The 18,218-nt window shown below is 34.8% G+C and overlaps 1 protein-coding gene across 6 annotated transcripts in view; it reads left to right on the forward strand.

The window, feature by feature from the left end:
• The window catches only part of CACNA2D1 (calcium voltage-gated channel auxiliary subunit alpha2delta 1), a 362,532-nt gene that overhangs the window by 313,494 nt on the left and 30,820 nt on the right, over positions 1–18,218 (forward strand). The window contains exons 16-23 of one of the 6 annotated variants that reach the window (XR_010998941.1): positions 121–189; positions 1,764–1,838; positions 3,135–3,209; positions 6,345–6,401; positions 10,148–10,232; positions 11,298–11,357; positions 15,082–15,143; positions 16,785–16,860. Coding sequence is in view for 3 of the 6 variants with exons in the window: in XM_068189573.1 (XP_068045674.1) it covers positions 121–189; positions 1,764–1,838; positions 3,135–3,209; positions 6,345–6,401; positions 10,148–10,219; positions 11,286–11,357; positions 15,082–15,143; positions 16,785–16,861 (559 nt within the window). In the remaining 3 variants the exon portion in view is untranslated. Of the gene's footprint in view, positions 1–120; positions 190–1,763; positions 1,839–3,134; positions 3,210–6,344; positions 6,402–10,147; positions 10,233–11,285; positions 11,358–15,081; positions 15,144–16,784; positions 16,862–18,218 lie in introns of those variants that run through there. The other 5 variants (XM_068189573.1, XR_010998943.1, XR_010998942.1 and 2 more) reach the window with 5 other exon arrangements.

The following is an 18,218-nucleotide window of genomic DNA, read 5'->3' on the forward strand; positions in this document are numbered from 1 at the left end:
AAAAACTGAAAGTAATTACTTAGCTACACACATTCTTCTATTGTTCTAATTTATTATGGCTTAACATTTGCTTTTTAACTAAAAAGTCTTTTTCTCCCTTCTTTACTTGTTATTTTTTAGGAGCTGGGCCTTGTGATTACAGGAACTCTGCCTGTCTTCAATCTAACAAGGGAACAAAATGGGAAAATTGTAAGCTTTTCCTTCAAAGATAAAAAAAAAAAAGCAACAGTTATATAAATTAAATTTAATGTTAAATGCCTTGAAGTGTATGTATTTCCATAGAGTATTTTGCAGTGTAATTGTTTTGTATATCAGAAACAAAGGGGTCATATCTATGTACCTGAAAACCTCTGGGGAACAAGAAAATGTAGTGCATTCTTTTACCCTTTTTGTTATTCTGAGTTTCAGGGTGTGACATTCCACTATCTCTCCCTGTGCCTGAGTGGCAGTGGGAATGCATTTAAGTGCTTAATAAATGGGAAGTAGATAACAATATTATTTAGACCTTTCTAAGAAATAATGTTCAGATAAATTTCTAGCAAATCTCTGAGGCTATGACATTTCAGGGTCAAAGGCAGTGATGTAGAGACTATAAATCAGTATATAATTAGTAACGATAATGGAAAAGAGCACTGTATATTTAGATTAAATTCTAACTGTTGAATAAATAAAATTGGCCATCCCTATTACTGTCTGACATGGAAGATGTGTCCTCTTCCACAAAACAAAAAAAAAAAAAAAAGACCTGGAATATGCTTGAACAATGTGTGGTACAAAATTTTCTTTTGGTGTACTCCATTGAAGTCAAAATATACAGAAATTTAGACAAGATATTATTTGATTCAGTTTCTCAGCTATTACATAGAATGAATCAATGAGGGTTTGATCACTGCCATTTCTTTAGTTTATTTTCAGAAGCGTTCTCTTTATTTCCTTTTAAAAATAGCACAACAAATCAAAAAAAGTTGCTTAATCTTATCTACAAGACAATGCCTGGAATTGTCCAAGCCTTGTTCAAAGTGACAGACTACTGATTATCAAAGGATGTCTTTCTGAGAAGCAAAACAGACATGATCCAATACGCAGGAGCAAGATGAGAACTTGAATCTGCTCAATTTGTATCTCTACCTGAATATATTTATAGGCTGCAAGATACCTCCTCCAACAAATTTTACAAATTTATTTAATATGGAGAAAGGATTCAGGTCGCACAATGTAAATGACTGCCTTCCTTTTCTGTAGTAGGAAAATAAATTATAAGTGAAATAGTTGTAGTGCCTGAGTCCCTGATTTCAAATGCTGATGATTCTTTTTACTCACTGGGTTTTTTTGTTGTGTTGGAATATTTTTCATTCATCATTAGACTATGGCCCAAAGAGTTAATTGCCTTGAGGTCTCACTTACCAACTGCCCAACCTAAGCATGAAAAGTAGCTAGGTGTCAGTGGTAGTAGTTTATTATCTGCATAAGTGGCAATATTGCATCATTTTTGCTTTCAGCTCTTTTGTTCTTACATATATTGTTTATTCATCCAGGAAAATATCCGTCATAAAAAATAATTTTCACCATTCTAAATTTATTAAATTTTCTTTTGGATTACTCTGTCATTATTATATTTAGAATAGACACAAAACTAATTAGGCAACTTCTCAAATGTACCTGTAAAAAAGACATGAAGGCAAAAATACAAATTTACTGACTGTTCCAGTTATTCTGCATTGTAAATATGTCTAATACATACTAATATTATGGAATTTTACCAGAATCAGCTGATTCTTGGAGTAATGGGGGTCGATGTCTCTTTGGAGGACATAAAAAAACTGACGCCCCGATTTACGGTAAGCCACTTGCATTGATGGTTTCTCATAATGTATGTTTAATATGTAATGTGTGATTTCTGTGCATGCTCTCTCATTAGTCATGCTGCAATGACTGGATTTGAGTCCAAATACCAGCAGGCTTCTTTTCTTATATTCTTTTCTATTGTTCATTTTCTGGTGGTTTTCTCTCCAGCCATATATGTGTTTCTGTGTGATTTGTCCGTCAGGGTGCACTGTGTAAAATTCAGCTTTTACATTGGGGGATATATTACAAGTAATTATCTTCCTGTATCTTAAGGCACTGCTCTATAGTGAAGTGTTTGGTTCTTAGAGTACACAATCCTTTCAGGTGATAATATTTGCCGTTTATGTAGGACAGCTCTTTATTGAAAATTTCTTTAATATAGGTGTCTGTCTGTACCCTACTCAGTATGAGTGATTTATTTATTTACACATCTACTGTGGAATTTCTATGAAAATAACTGGTGCTGTGGAAAACAAAAGCTGAGGAAGAAAAAGAACATCACAAGTTTGACTGAAGGCAGATGCAAAGTCCGACATTTAGAACGGAATGATCCCACACCACAGCTCAGGCTGGGACAGGCTGCCTCTAAGAGCAGGAAAGGACTTGTGAGTCATGGTGGAGGACACACAGCACATAAGTTAGCAGTGTGCCCTGGCAGTACAAACCAGCTGTGCAGTAAACATCTGCATCAGTACACTGACCAGATTTGATCTCCTCAGTATAATAAGTACTCTGAGGCCCAGTGCAGAGCCACAAAGTTGGCTAAGGGTCTGCAGTACGTGGTACACAGGAAGAAGATGAGAGAGATGCACTTGGGCTGAAGAAGGAACCTAAGGGTTAGCTAATGAGAATTCTGGAGAAAATGGACCTTAACATTGCCTCAAAAAGAGGCTACCAGCATAGGTGTTGCAATGGAAATTCCAACTGAAATTAAGGAAGAAGGAGAGCAGGCCGCCCAGAGAGGTTGTGGAATTTCCACTGGAGGTATTAAAATAATTGAAACCCAGTCCAACTTCGAAGTTGGACTTTGTTTTTTAAGTTAGCTTTGCTTTCAGTGAGAGGTTATACCAGCTAACCTTCAGGGGTTTCATCAGACTAAATCATTCTCCAAGTTTATGATCCTAAAAGAGTAAATATTAAGAAATTATCTTGTCTGTGTTAGTAATCTTATACTTCATGATGCCTGAGGCGTGTGTTTTCCACAATGTGAGCATTTCTTGAAAACCATTAATTACTCTTTCTTCATTACTAAAAACCATACAGTGCTAGACTTAATTTCTTTCTTTCAGCTTTGTCCAAATGGATACTATTTTGCAATAGATCCTAATGGGTATGTGCTACTACATCCAAATCTCCAACCAAAGGTATGAAACACCTTCTCATTTACTTCTCTGTAATAAGGGGATATTGTCAGAAAAAATCAGAAGGAACAAGACAGCAATAGTGAAAATTCTCAGTTTTGTGGGTGTTAGGAAAATCTGTGGTGCATATATGGCTTCATCCAAATCCACCAGCTTTGGCTTGTACTGAATTTGTTTATTAATAAAATAAAAACTTTGTATATTTTGAATGCATATTTATACATGTGAAATGTTTTAATATACATATTAGTATAAAAACAATTAGTGGCAGTTGTAATATCATTGTGAAAACAGTATAATCGTGAAGAATCTTGAAGCAAACTGAGGAGTTTTTGTGCATTTTTTTTGGTGATACTTTCCATTTAAAAGATTTAAATTTTCATACTTGCAAAATGAAAGAAATCAGAGGAAAACACAATGTATTTTGCTTGAATTGTTGTATTTATTTATTTGCTTATTTTTTGTTTACCAGAGCTGAAACCTGATCTCAGAGTCGGGATGGATTAAGCTGAGCACTCCTTCCCAGAACACTAGATTTTTTAGTAGTTTAACTTGAGAAAGATCTTTCATGTTTAAACACAAAACTTTTTTCTAAATATGATTAGGACACAATTTTCATCAAATTTCAGGAAAATAGAAACCAAATATTTCAGTTTGGCTCTTTATCCATTAAATGTAGTCCTTACCTTGTGGAGAATCCTTAATTGTGTCTATCTTCGTAAATAACTTGCCTCCCTGACGTTGATGAAAAATTTCAACGTGAATGGATAGGTTTATTTTTCTGAAATCAGAACTTTGATCTTGGTTTTAATGAAAAGTTTATCCATGTGAAACAATCTTCTGTTTAGTGGACTTCTTGAAAATTATATTTTAATTGCATATTTTTAGTGAATTTTTTCTCTTGAATTCTTAAGATTATATTATATAAATGACAAAGTTAAAATAACTTTTTTAATTGTCAAAGACAGAAGAAGAATTTGAGAATGCATCTACATATTTTAGTGATTAATTTATTTCTTAATCTGGGAGAAGTCAGCTTTGTGAATATTTGAATTAATTTCCTGGTGAAGTAATTAATACATTTGAAATCTTTTGCCAAGTGTGTAACACAAGAAAGAAAAAAGTGCTTCTGAAGAAGAGAAAGAATAACTTGACTGTAACTATTAATGAGATATCCCTTTTAATTTATTTTAAAAGACACTTCAAAAATATAAAGGAAAACTGTGGAAAATAAAGTTTTTATATAGTCCCCATAACTGAGCAAGACTTGAGTTTCTGGATATTTGCATTCGATTTTCATGTCTTGAAAAATGGAAATTTTGATTTGATGACCTTTCTTGGTGAATTCTTCATAAGCAAATATCTGCATCATTATTGACCCAATCTTTTCTTAATTAGAGGTTTTTAGTAATTAGATGGTGGTGATCAGCCTATTTATTTCCCTTATAAGCAAATTAAACTCTTTTCATTCACAGGAGTAATGTAAAAAGAAGCAATGCAATAGTCTTATTTTAGACCTAATCTTGTGAGAAACTGATGGATATGGACTCTGTTCATCTCAGATGTGCTGTTATCCTGCACTGTTGCCTCACAACATTAAAGAATAAAAACCTCTATTTAAAACTCAGCTCGTCCCAGCTAAATCTAGGCAAACTGAGGTGGATTATTAGGATACTAATTGCCATGGTTTCTCTGTGTAGTTTTCCTCTTAAAAGAATATGGAAGTCCAGAGATGCTTTCCCTTAATGCTCAAAACTTTGATTTAGAGTATGTTTAAAACAGGATGTTTTATAAGTAATAATTGTTATGCTGTAGAATAATGTCTAAATGTAACATTAAGCATTTGCATTATTATTGTTATTGTTAACAGTTACAGACTAGACTTTTCCACTCCCAGTTTGTGTGGGGTGGTGCATGCTATTCAGACTGATACCAGAACTACAGTTTAAAACTAAGGTACTTGATAAAGATAGATATATTTAGAATTCATGGACTTTCTTTAACATGTCATATTAATTTTAGTTGAACCTCCCAGTAGCTGTTAACTTATTAACAAACAACATCTTAACACTCTTTGGCAGCAATTTTTCAATAATTGTAAAATAAAACACAACTACATCTTTACCTTTGAAAAGGCGAGGGTTTCTTACACTTCCAATACTTCCTTCTTTTGAATGTCTTCTCCTTTCCTTCTGAAAATCTGCTTCCTCAAATCACAACTGGTTCAACACAATATTTTGAGAAATTGTCTTGAAGTTTGCAAAGTTGTTTGCACAACTGATAAAAGTCAACAAACAACAAATACAAAAGCATATTAAAATAATATAAAACTTTCCCATCGTGTTCTTATTTGCTGAAATATATGAAAATTATGCCAAAGCATAACAAGAATGTTTTAATATGCAGCTTAATATAGTTTTAAACAGCTCAAACCATTTTTATGTTTGTGAAATTAGCTACTTTTTTAATAGTACTTAATATGTTTTATTGTAAATTTTCTTTGTGTGTGTCTGCATATATGGATATATTTTTCCCACTGTTATGATACAGAACAGGTGGATGCACCACAAAACAAACATAGTCACTGAAGTGAGTCCATTAAGCATGTATTTACAAACTTAATCTTAATTACGTTTTGAAAACAGTAAATTATTATATTTCTCAATCTATTCTAAAGATTAGAATCCTTCTCTTCATTTTTACTGTGGTTCTGATCAAAACCCATTTAATGACAATCCTAAAACTCCATACACCTTCAGTGAGGTCCAATATTCTTTCTTACTGTTTAGGATTATTTAAGAAATTTAAGAGGAGCTGGGTTTTAGGATCAAATATAAAAGTAAACCAAAAGTGAGCTATTCTCATTCTATATGTTATTCCATCAGAGTATGCAAAAGGCAGAGCTCTCTGTTAATTTTATTCACATTAACAGATGTCTAATTTTTGTTACCCTACCCTAAAACTGTATGTAATTCTGGAAGAGAGCTCAGAACACATGATCAGGGTGAGGGGTAGTCTCTGCTTGCAGTAGTAAACATACACTGGACAGCACAGATGTTGAGAAAACACTTCCATTCTATAAGTAGACTGTTTACTAACAGTGCAAAAATATAAATTACTGCTTTTTTGTTACTTCAGCAAATTGGTGTGGGCATACCAAAAGTTAAATTGAGAAAAAGGAGACCCCATGTACAGGTAACTTTGAATGGAGGTGATTAGTGCATTAGAATGCATAGACCTGGAAATATAATTAGAAAGCTTCTGCCCTGCTTACTAGGAAAAATCTAACTAGAGAACTGTTCATTGTGACAAACAGCTTCCAAAGCATGAAGCTTGCATCCTTTCCTGTTTAAATAATAGAAAACATGCTATTGGCTGTAGTGAAGGACATTCCATTAAATTATGATGCTTTACTAATAGGTGCTAATTAGAGTCATGTTGTAAAAATTCTTCTTCAGATGTTGAAATTAATTTGAAGACTGGAAATAAAAAGAGACTACTTGTGCTGGCTTTGCTTGCATAAACCCAAAGTCAAGAGAAGATCAGAAGATAATTCTCGTGACTTTATTGCCAAGTTTTATTGTGCAGTGTATGCTGCATAAAATTACAGAATATGAGTTGTTCAGGTTATTTTTTTTTTTTCTCCTGGTGAATTCAGAGTAGGGAATATATTTTATCTGCTATTTATGTGGGGTTTTCTCAGTTTAGCAGACCCAACTGTACAGAATTAACTGTCATTCACCTGAACAGGGTGACTAGTCATGTTTATGTAATGCTATTCCTAAGCAGTAAACACATTGATAACTGAAAAGCCATTAAAGGAATAGGTTAACTATGACCCTAGAAAAATAGTAAACTCAAACAGAGTATATCAAGTTTAATTTCTTACACATATGGAAATCTATAATGCAAAACTCGTGGCCTGCATAGCAACACCAGTGAAACATGGTATAAAATCCTGATCCAAGTCAGCGATTTCACCAAGTGTTGGGTGGCTGTGTTTATAACACATATAGAAGGCCACCTCCAGGCTGGGATTTTTGTTTCTGCACTGGAGAAATCAGCACTGAATCATAAGAAAATCTTGGTTTTCTCAGCACACCTGGCTCCTCACCTTGCCATGGTGTGGTCTGGCTGCTCCTGGGTTTGCCTCTGTGGCCCAGAATTTTGCTGACTTCTTTACTTCTTTTAAAAGCCTAATAGCCTTTGTCTTCATTAGCACTGCAGGTGTGAGTAAGAATTAGGCTCCTGCAACACAGCAAAGAAGGTCATCCTTAGAATTTGTGAGAACTGACCTCCCAAAACACACAACAACATTTTAGTTAACTTTCTTTTATGTTGCTGCACCAGTTCTTTCTTTCTTTGTTTCCTTCATGAGTTGTCATTGAAATTATAGATCCTTGCCTTTATTTGTCCTGCTGAAAATGAATTGCAATCCTTTTGTTTGCATGCTTCATTCCTAGTGATTTACTTCTGTTCTGTTTTGTTAAGTTGGCTGCTGAATGTGGTGGTGGTGTGCTTATTCCAGTCATGTTACATGCATGACTGGATAAAGAGAAGAACAAACTGAACAGTAAGTTTGTTTCTTCGTGGCTTGGAAATGGCAACCCAGTAAATGGCAACCTTGGAAATAAAAATTATGGAGCCCAAATACTGGCGAAAACATTACTGCGGGAAAGAGACAAAGTCTCATAAGTCTAAAGACATTAGTCTTCCCTTTTAAAGTAGCAGTGTAGGAATTTTCTGTTCTAGCCTTTAGTGGTTGTCTTTGTGCCTCAGGCACATCTAAGAATGTATTTATACATGGTTAGGTTTTTTGCCTATTAGAAGTGATTAATAAGTATCATATAAGAAATGTGAAGTGATATAATATAAGTCTTAAAAAGAAGAAGAGTTAATGCATACTTGAATTTTCACAGAATTAAAGTTCGCTATCTTGTCTTTGGGACTCCTTGACTATGACTAGCCCAGGTTATCATTTGAAATAAGTATTGACCTTAATATGATGTGATGGCTTTTTCTTTGCTTTTTTTTTTTTACCATTTATTTTCTTCTCTGTTCCTTTGTGTTGGAATGGAATGTGAACTTCATAAATGCCTCCTCTGCCATGCCAATGCCTTCATGCATGCTGTTTGGGTTTGACCATGCTATTCATTATCCATTGCATGTAAGATATATAAATTTTTTATTTATTTTTACATTTTAGCCTTTTGTTATTCATTTTGAGAGTGTGGATTTGTTGGGAGGGAAAAGCAACTGCATAGAAATAATTGAAAATTTTTGAATTAATAGGGAGCATACCTTAATGCTGTTATATTGAAGTTGCTAGTTGTATCAATCATATATAAATAGAAATGAAAAAAAAATTCTTGAAATTTTCAGTAAATATTTTAAAGATATACCCAGAATATTTGTCTGCAATCTTTTCAGTACATATTCTCTTCCTGAGAATAAATGTATTGTTTTTTCTCTTAGCAGACAGTAAGTCTTGTTAAGAATGATTCCATATAACCAGAAACACATACATTGTGTTCTCAAGAAAAGGAAGAAATAATCTTATGTCTTCTGGAACTATTCTGTATTACAATCTTGAAAATAAGGGCTACTGTTAAGCTCTTAATACTCCAGACTGTTACATGAAGGCATCTTTTACCCTTTGTTCAGGATATTACTTTCTTCCAGTGTATTGTGATGAAACATGCTTGCATTCCTTGGTAGAACATGTACATTTGTCATGTAACTTTGCCAGAGAATGCTAAGATAGGAGGAATATAATCATAATTTTGAAGGAAGGGAGTTTAGTCTACCCTGTATATGTCAGTATAGGAGAATTGCTGAAATCCCTTTTTTTTTTCATTTTCTACTCTGAACTGTCAGATTTAATGGCTAAGTAATATATCCCCATACTCCTATTTCTAGAGAAATGCATTTGCTTTTAGGGGGTGCATTAAATAACTACTGGGTAATGAGGATGGATGATTTTTACACCACACACAATATAAAGTCAATGGAGCTTAGGCAAAATTGCCAGAAAAAAAAGTTGGATTCCCAACTCATATGGAAGATGGCTCTGGCCAAGTAAATGCAGACTGCAACGGAGAAAGGAGCAGAGGCTGGAGGGTAGTCTGATCTAGTTCAGCAGAGGTGCAGTGGTCTTCCAGCACTCCTGTGGGGCCAGGATGTTTACAGATGTAGGTCACCAAAGTTCTCTGTGCTCCATGGTTGAGGGTTGACATCATCAATGTTCCTTAGGTCTGGAAGCTTTGCTTTCAGTATTTCTGTGCTACAGCTTTGTGTCTTCTGAACTGAGATAACAGTACTGATGTCAAGAGAAATTCTTTTGAAACTCCAAAGTATTCAGAGAAGTCCTGTAATGCTGACAATAAAAGTGGGGTTTATTCTTTATAAATCCCAAATAATTGTCTTTAATTGCTGCCTTTTTGAATCTTGAATTGTAGTCTGTTCCCTCCTCACATAAGCAAGTCTGTGTTGTCTGCTCTTGGCAAAATTACCAAGAGTGCAGTTGCCTGGCTTACTGATTGGGTGGAAAACTCTCCCAAATTTCTCTCTCCTTTCTAGGAGGCAGGACATCAAGTGAGAGATTCATACCCTCTGCTTCCTCTGATTCCTCCCAAACCAGTACAGTCTGTGACATACCAGGAGAAGGGGAAGCAGCACCTCAGCATGAGCCCCATACATGACAGGCTGTGGACAGACACTGGCAATTAGTATTAATTTGATTTTCACTTATCCAATTAACCTCTCTATTCAACAAAATAAAATAAATGAGAAAGGGCCACTAGTAATGCTACAAGAGATTATAATAGATGGGTAAGTAAACCCAGTAAAGCAGGCTAATTTGAAATGAAGGGATTAGAGTGGTTTGTATTATTAAAATATTCTGTCTTTATTATTTGATCATTTAATGTCTTCTGCTTCAGAATCCTAAATCCCAGGAACCTGTTACACTGGATTTTCTAGATGCTGAATTGGAAAATGATATTAAAGTTGAGGTGAGATTATCTGGTTTCTTAGCACTTGTTTCTGCTCATATTTCACGTCATAACTGCAAACAATGAATGTTCTAGATTTTGAATATCTATTTCAATATAAATCTGAATTTTAAATTTGTTAAGATGATAACTTTATTGACATGAAGTTATATTTAGACAAATTAAATCCCAGCATTATTTATAGGCAAGGGCAATGCATTATATTCCTCTCATTTTGAAAGATACCATGATTGCTACTTAATTTTTCTTCATGAAGTACCAATTCCTGGGAAGAAAGCTAGAAAAAAATTTTAAAAACATAACACTTTTTGATAGAATATTAAAAAAATAACTGAAATATTTTAAAAGTATTCCCCTATTAATGCAAATTTGTTCCTGTGGCAAGAAAGAGAACTGAGAAACAAATGTAGACAACAAATTAATTCCTCTGTATATTTTTAAGTTATTGATTTTGTAATATATTCAGAAATGATAACTTTTAAAAATAATTAGTTTTTTGAAATCAAATGAAAAACTTTTAAACATTTTACATTTTTAACATATTTTTCACTGAAGTTGTTCTTTTATACTGACAGTAATCAGCCTGCCTTGGTATCTGTTTAATTCTGCCTTAAGTTTCTTTGAAATGGCTGCTACAGAGAGGAGTTACTCTTGAGCTGGTGCTAAAGTGTTTCTGTGAATCAGTGCTACTACCTGAATTACACAGCTGTGCTGGGAGGCACAAGAAATGCTAGCCAGAACTCCTTGTCATGCACACAGAATTCATTCTCTCTCTGTCAGTGCCCAACATCAAGGAGCTGGCATGGTCCAGCAATGCAAAGTATACCAGAGTTGTTGCTTCATAACTCTATGATTGAGTATATATTTGAATAAAACCACTTCTAATTGGAAAAATCTGAAAATTGTAAACAAAACTTTTTTTAAGAGTTGTGACTTCCATTTGCATTAGCATTTACTGTGTTTTTAAGAAATATTTTAATCACTTGAATGATTATTCATGTTACATGCAACACCTACACTTTTTCTCTTTTTTATTTCACTTTTTCCTTTTCTTCCTTGCCAATAGATTCGGAAAAAGATGATAGATGGAGAAAGTGGAGAAAAAACATTTGAAACACTGGTCAAGTCCCAAGATGAGGTAAGATAGGAGCCCAAAGAGTTACATTTACAGGAATAAACCAAACCAGAAAAATAATGTGAAATGGTGAAATGCTGGGATATTCATTTTGTAATGACAATTTGTACCATTTCCCTCCAGTTTTGCTAGTTTTACTGGCTTATAGTAAAAAAAAAAAAAAATGTACTTAGGAAAAGAAGAATTGTTTTGTTTCTTGGTTTCTTTGGAGCATCATTAATCAGGCAGCTGTTGATGAGGTCTTACACTCTGTTCAACAGGAAATGGACCCAGCCTACATCTGTGCATGAATTCCAAAACAAAGTGCTTAATTTGCTTGCAGAGATGTGTAGTTTATATTGTGGTTTAATGGGAAGAAAGTTGTGAGAAAAAATAATAAAGTAATGTTTTTATGCCATAAATGAAGACTCTTTGGGATAAGCAAATTCATCTTACAGTTATATCGTGTACTTTCTGAACAGCTTGTTGAGTTCTTTATTTTCCTGTCCAAAATACTTATTCCAGAAAAACTTTGCTACTGTTTTCTCTAATTAGCAGACATGTTTCCTAGAAATAGGAAATACTCAAATTTGATGTGGGTCATTACATGGGTGCTCTACTTCCTGGGGACCTCAGTGAGAAGAAATCATGACTGGTGTGCTGAAGGAGCAGTTCTGGCCAGAGTGTGCCCCACAGTATACAGTTCCACAACAGCTTTTTGGAACTCTTTTGCTCTGACCATAGGTCAGTTTGAAGATATCTAATTTGATGACTTAGCAGACACTGCACAACCCATGGATATAAGCTCACTCTAACAATACCTAGAAGAATTGCTTGCAGTTAATTCATACGGGCTTTCCCCTCTTCCCATATTCTTCTAGACATCTGTATCAGTAGTGCCCTTGCCTCCTTTACTGTTTCGTGCTTTCTCACAGTAAAATGCTAAAACCAAGCTTTACAATACCGCTTTACAATCTCTGGTAAATCCTGCTGTGTAAAAAATTGTGTTTTTTCCTGAATGGTTCCAGTGTTGGAGAAAGGTGCACGGATAAGTGTTTTCTGGGGCAGAGAGGCTAAGCCCCAGTGGATGCCAGCTCTGCCCCCTCACCTGTGTCAAGAGCCCATGCTGTTTAGGATGCCACCAGTGTGTTCCCTTAAGGGAAACTGGGTTGTTCCTGACCCACTCTCAGAGTCCTGCTGGCATCTGAGATGAGGATAAACTGCTATTGAAGGAAGAGACTCCATGCTGGGATATTTTCAGATTTATGTTGTTTGGTTTAAGGAGTACCTTTCCAGATCTATGGGTGAAAAAGGCTCTGTGTAGGTGGTTAGAAGAGGAAGGGTTAGAAGGTCACAAAAATACAATAACACGATTAGGGTTGTACAAGAAATTGCATTAATGACAAACATTTTGAAGAGATTTCAGGCTGTTTGTACATTTCTCAGGCTCTGTTCTACAAAAGACCTGAAACAGTTGGTCCTGCAACTATTTGCTCAAAGAAAGAGGGAGGGAAGTATTGCGAATGCTGAAGTCAGTTACAGTATCTGGGCAGGAGGGAGGATGTAACACCCCTGGGTGCATGAGAATGTGCCAGTTACACACTGCCCAGACCACAATCTGTGTTGGAATAAAATATCCCAAGCCTTTGATCCCAGATGTCTCAATGCCAATGAAATTAATTATCCTCACCTTCCCTTTCACCATGACCCAAGATTTCTTCCTCTACCCAGACCTCTCTGAGAGAAGAAAGGAGCAGCCAGAGCTGGCTGGCTATGATGACTGCTTCCAGCCATTGCACCCTCCCAGCTCCAGGCTGCTAGAACCAGAAAAAAGCTGCTTTAAACCACGGGCCACGCATGAGCCATGCATCACTAAGCACTTGATAGCTTCATATATTTTCTTATAAAAAGGGCTGATGTGGTCGGTTGCTCTGAACTGACAGTTGCAGTCTTCGGGCTTAAAATTTATGTTCTTTTTGTTTTGCTTTTTGGTTTAAGTTTGCATCGCTTTCCTTTTGTGTTGCAGCTGGCCCCAGCCGTGTCTTGGGAGATGACTTCATACTACAGCATAGAGACTGGACTTGTAGCAAATGTGGGTGGGGTGCTCTGGAGTCTCCCAAGGCCTCAGGGGCTTTCCAAGTAACAGAGAAGATGCCATAGGAACAAAAGCATTGCCACATTTGGCAGCAGGGATGGGCAGTAGTGAAAACTGAAGGGTCACAAAAGCTGCAATAACATGTGTGAGTTCCTTGGCAGTGATCAGCTGGGGATGGGCTCAGACTGCCCACTAAGGAAGTAGGCAAAGGTAAATGGGAGCTGAGGATGTGTTAGCTGCTGGGTTTTCTTTGAAGGGAGCTTTCAGCCAATTTGCTTTCAAGCACTATAGCATTGCTGGTGGCAACAGGATTTATTTACAGCCCAGTTCTTCTCTTCCCTCCTCTCCCACCTCGGGCACTGTTTTTCTTCTGGGGGTACCCATGTCACTACGCCTGATTTAGAGGGACTGCCAGCACTAGGTTCAAGTGTCTGATTTTAGCCTGAAGTACACATTAAGTACAAATAAGCTTCGATAGGAATCTCTTCAGCTATCTTTTTACCTTAAATATAAAATGTATCAGGGTGCAAGACGCATTATATGCATCTTTCTGATTTTCTTTTATCTTTTTTTAAATTTTCATTCAAAAATGACTATTACATTATTTATCCTGTCATGCTTTACTGAAAAACAGCAGCCAGGTAATGAGATGGTTTCAGTTTATTAATGTCATATAAGTCACCTCTTTTCCAAAGCCATGGTCATTTTCCCACTATCCTTTTACCACTGGGAAAGAAAGAACCTAGAGTTATACCTGTGGTACCTTTCCCCAGTGTTTGCAATGTTGCAGTGAAACAGCTGTACAGTCTTCAATGCTGACATACTTACAAAAATTTGATTGTTAAAGTAATAATATGTTGCAGCTGGCATAATCTTACAGCTTTCAAAGTGGAAAACTGAGTAAAACAATGTCAGCCATGTGGATTCATGATTAAATCTATGGGGAACTGTAGGACTGTGCTTATCATGCTATTTTTCATACCACAAGAAAGCAAATGGTAAAAATTATCCTAATGTATTAATTTATTTAAAAATAAACATTTATTGCAATGTTAAATTTTTTCCCCAAATTCAAGACCTTCCTAATTATATTAGAAATACATGTTAAGTTTAGCAGGGGGTGTCTATACACTCAGAATTACCAGACTGTGCCTGTAGTTATGATTCAAATTTAAATGCATTTGGCCAGTGGTGCTGTGACCTGAAAGGACAGGCTCTGGGTGTTTTTGTTTTTAAAGACTTACCTACAAAGTCTTTTTGTAACTGAGGGCTTTTTTATTTTACCTTTTTTTAGTTTAACTGCAAAATTATCCATAAAAAAGAAAGCATTTTTTATCAAATTTAAATCACACAGATAATGGTTTGCATAGGTCTGACTAATGTGAACATTACAGGTCAGGTTTGTTGGATTTTATTTAAATTTAAATTTTGCTAATGTTCAATTAAAATTATATGGTTGATTCTTTTGCAAAACGTAAGTTTGGAATATATTTAAGGAAAGGAGTTGCAGCTCAACCCATTATTTTAGCAAAATAATAAATAGAAATACATCAGATTTGTACTTGATTTTACACAGTATTTCTCAAAGAAAGGTCACAATTATTGAAGCTCCTTAGTTTAATAATTTCATTTTTCAACTGTATCTCTTTGTAGAGGTATATTGATAAAGGAAACAGAACGTATACATGGACTGCTGTGAATGGCACTGATTACAGGTAACTCATTTCTGTTCACTGACTTCCTTTGTTTATTTAAGTGTCCTTTTGGTTAATTTTGGTTAATATTTTTGGCATTATAATTTCTATACTAGCTAAGGTGACACTGGTGTGTATATTATTTCAAATTCATTCCTGCACATAACATTGCAACATTAGAAGGAATGTTGAAACATTCCTCAACATTACCCAAAACAAGTAAAGGTTTTCCAAGTCTCAGGAAAGTTAGATCAATCTAGTTCAAAACTACATGGTATAAATCTTGAGTCAAATTTTGACCAAAATGCTATTTCTGTTATGGTGAATTACAGTAATCCTTGGACAAGTTAGATCACAATTTCTGTTGTCTTCTGCACAGGTGTACAACCACTGAGAATGCAAACATTAATTTGAGTATAAAACCAAACAAATCAGTTTTTAAAACAGAACATAAACCTAGGATCTTCTAGGTTTTTCTGTTGAACTGCCTCTATCTTTGTACTCTGTAAGAAAAGGAAGTTTTTATCAGACTGCCATCTAGCAATCACTAGAGAAATACATTTGATTTACATGACTTCTTAATTCTGCCTGAGCTTCCTGGCATGAAATATAGCAATAAATCCTCAGAGTATCCTTGCAGAAAACTTATTAAACATAAAATTATAGCTTTAATTAGCAATTTCTGCTAGCAGTAACTGTTAATGACAGGTACACTGCCACTGATTTCCCTAGAGGAGAATTGGTGGAAGGCTATCACTAAATACTCAGTAATCTTGCTTATATTCTGTATAAATTGCAAATGTGTCACTAAAGGTCAGCTCATTTATGGGTCAGTAGTGCAAGATTTTTAATGTTAATTTCTGCAGCTCTTCATTAAGAACTGTTGCAGTTCTGCATAGATGAAATCCAAGTGTAAAAATTAAGGATGCTACTTGGGAGTTGATGATACCTATTTATTGATTACTCATATCTCCTGTCCTTTACACATATTTTTAGAACTGAACTCTTATACATGTGTGTAGAATTTAGATGCAAAAATAATTCCTACACATTTTGAACAAAAATAAGTTTAATATAAAAAAAAAACTTTGCAAATGCTCTGCAAATCTTAAAATATTATTGTGTAATTATGTTCAATACTTGGTGGTGGTGAATGCATGATTAAATAAAGTATTTTTTTGGATCCTGAATGCAATGGATGTAAATGAAAGTATTGCCAGATGCATTTCCTGGAGAATATTGATTGTTGTGTTATTAGTGAGAGTCTCTGGTTATATAATGTGTGCAAATCAGCACAGTACTAAGTGATATTTTTGCAGTCAGTGATTAGCATGACATATTACATTGGGATGTTAAGTGTGTTGGAGGAAGATACAAAAATCATGTATTCTTTTATTTGCAATTATTTGGAAATTCCTTGCTTATCTGCTAAAATGTGCATTTGTGTTTAAAAGTGTAAATAAGAATCAAAATAAACACAGGTTTGGCATAAACATACTTGTGTCTATTACTAAGTGTGAGGCTGGTATGGCTGTGTGTCTGCCTCATCTCGTGACAGTCCAAATTCCAAAATTGTGAATTACTTTCAAAGCACAAAGAAGTTGAAACTGGGAAACTGCTGCAAATAACCTAATTGCTTTACTCATCTCATTTCTGTTGCAGTTTGGCCCTGGTGTTACCATCATACAGCTTTTATTATATTAAAGCCAAAATAGATGAACCTATAATTCTAGCCAGATGTAAGTACTGTAAAGATTCCCTGGTTTTGTCTGGTATTGCGAAGTCTCAGATTCTCTTAAAAAGCAGTGTTTGAAATTCATAAATTTTGTGAAATTCAGTGATGTTACCATGATGTACCCAAAATCTTCAGCAATGATTCTAACATGTTGTAACATCTGAGATGCAAGAAATATTCTATAAAAATAGAATATGTGCAGAACATGTCAGTTCCACTGACAATCCCTACCCCTTGCTCTGTGCCTATAGAATCATTGCTTTGTGTATCCTCTATTGCTGTCATTTTAAGGGTCTGGATACTATTATTTTTTTTCATTTTATTAGCAAAATATAGTGATATAGACTATAAGAGTATAACTTTTTTTTTTTTTTTGTATTTTAGTTACAGTATAATATTTAGCAAATTTTCTTTGCTAGAATGATGTGAAAGCCCTGTTTGGTTTGGGTTGCAATTAGGTCTTATTTTGCTTTTTACAAATAGTTTTAGTGGATGTTTGCATTGTAGTTTTATATTAGACTGATTTCAAATCATTTACAGATTCTGAAGTGATAGCTGAAAATTATACATGTCAGTATTCAAAGGTTTTTTTTTTTGTTAGATGTAGCTTAATTATAGTCTAGGTAGTACACAGTATAGAAACCATCAAGACCTTTTAACTTTATCCAGGTGTTATGATAAATTTAGAACAAGTTTGTAGTTAAATAGAAAGTTTGAAAAACACAAAAAAGCTCAGAGAGGCATAGATACTGTTAGTTTAGGGAAAACTTGGTTAGCACTACATCACTCTCCTCTACCATTGCTCTCACATATAAAGAATAGAGCAACTTTTAATAATCAGTAATTTATTTTGTAAATTTTCCAGTACTGAGTACTTTAAATTAAATTTTTAAGCAGAGAGTATCATTCTCTTGATGAATTGCATCATCTGGTTTTGCCTGCAAAACAGACCCTTGAAATAGCCACAGTGTATAGAAGGTACTGAGAAATAACTAAGCTATTCTTCAGCCTCCAGAGATGTTTGTCTTTTTTTTTCCAGACTACAGTTGTATGTAAATTGAACCTTTGAATCTATGTGCAATATTTTTATTCAAGGGGCTGTTTGAATAAAATATTGGTTTGTGACCCCTTGTGCTTTACCCTGTTTTTTTCTGTTTCCCTGCTTTCTCTTTCTGATGGATAGTGACATCCAAAAAGGGCAAGTATATTCTTGTTGCTCAATTTCCTTCTGTTTACTGCAGTTGATATTTTTCACTTATATTTCTATTCCTACTGGATATTCTCCTCTGTATTCCTCATCTCAGGATTTTCTTCATGATCACTGGGTACCATAGCAATAAAAAGGGAAAAACAAAAGTGAA

This window comes from Anomalospiza imberbis, chromosome 5 (genome assembly GCF_031753505.1).
Source record: "Anomalospiza imberbis isolate Cuckoo-Finch-1a 21T00152 chromosome 5, ASM3175350v1, whole genome shotgun sequence".
Taxonomy (NCBI): Eukaryota; Metazoa; Chordata; class Aves; order Passeriformes; family Viduidae; genus Anomalospiza; species Anomalospiza imberbis.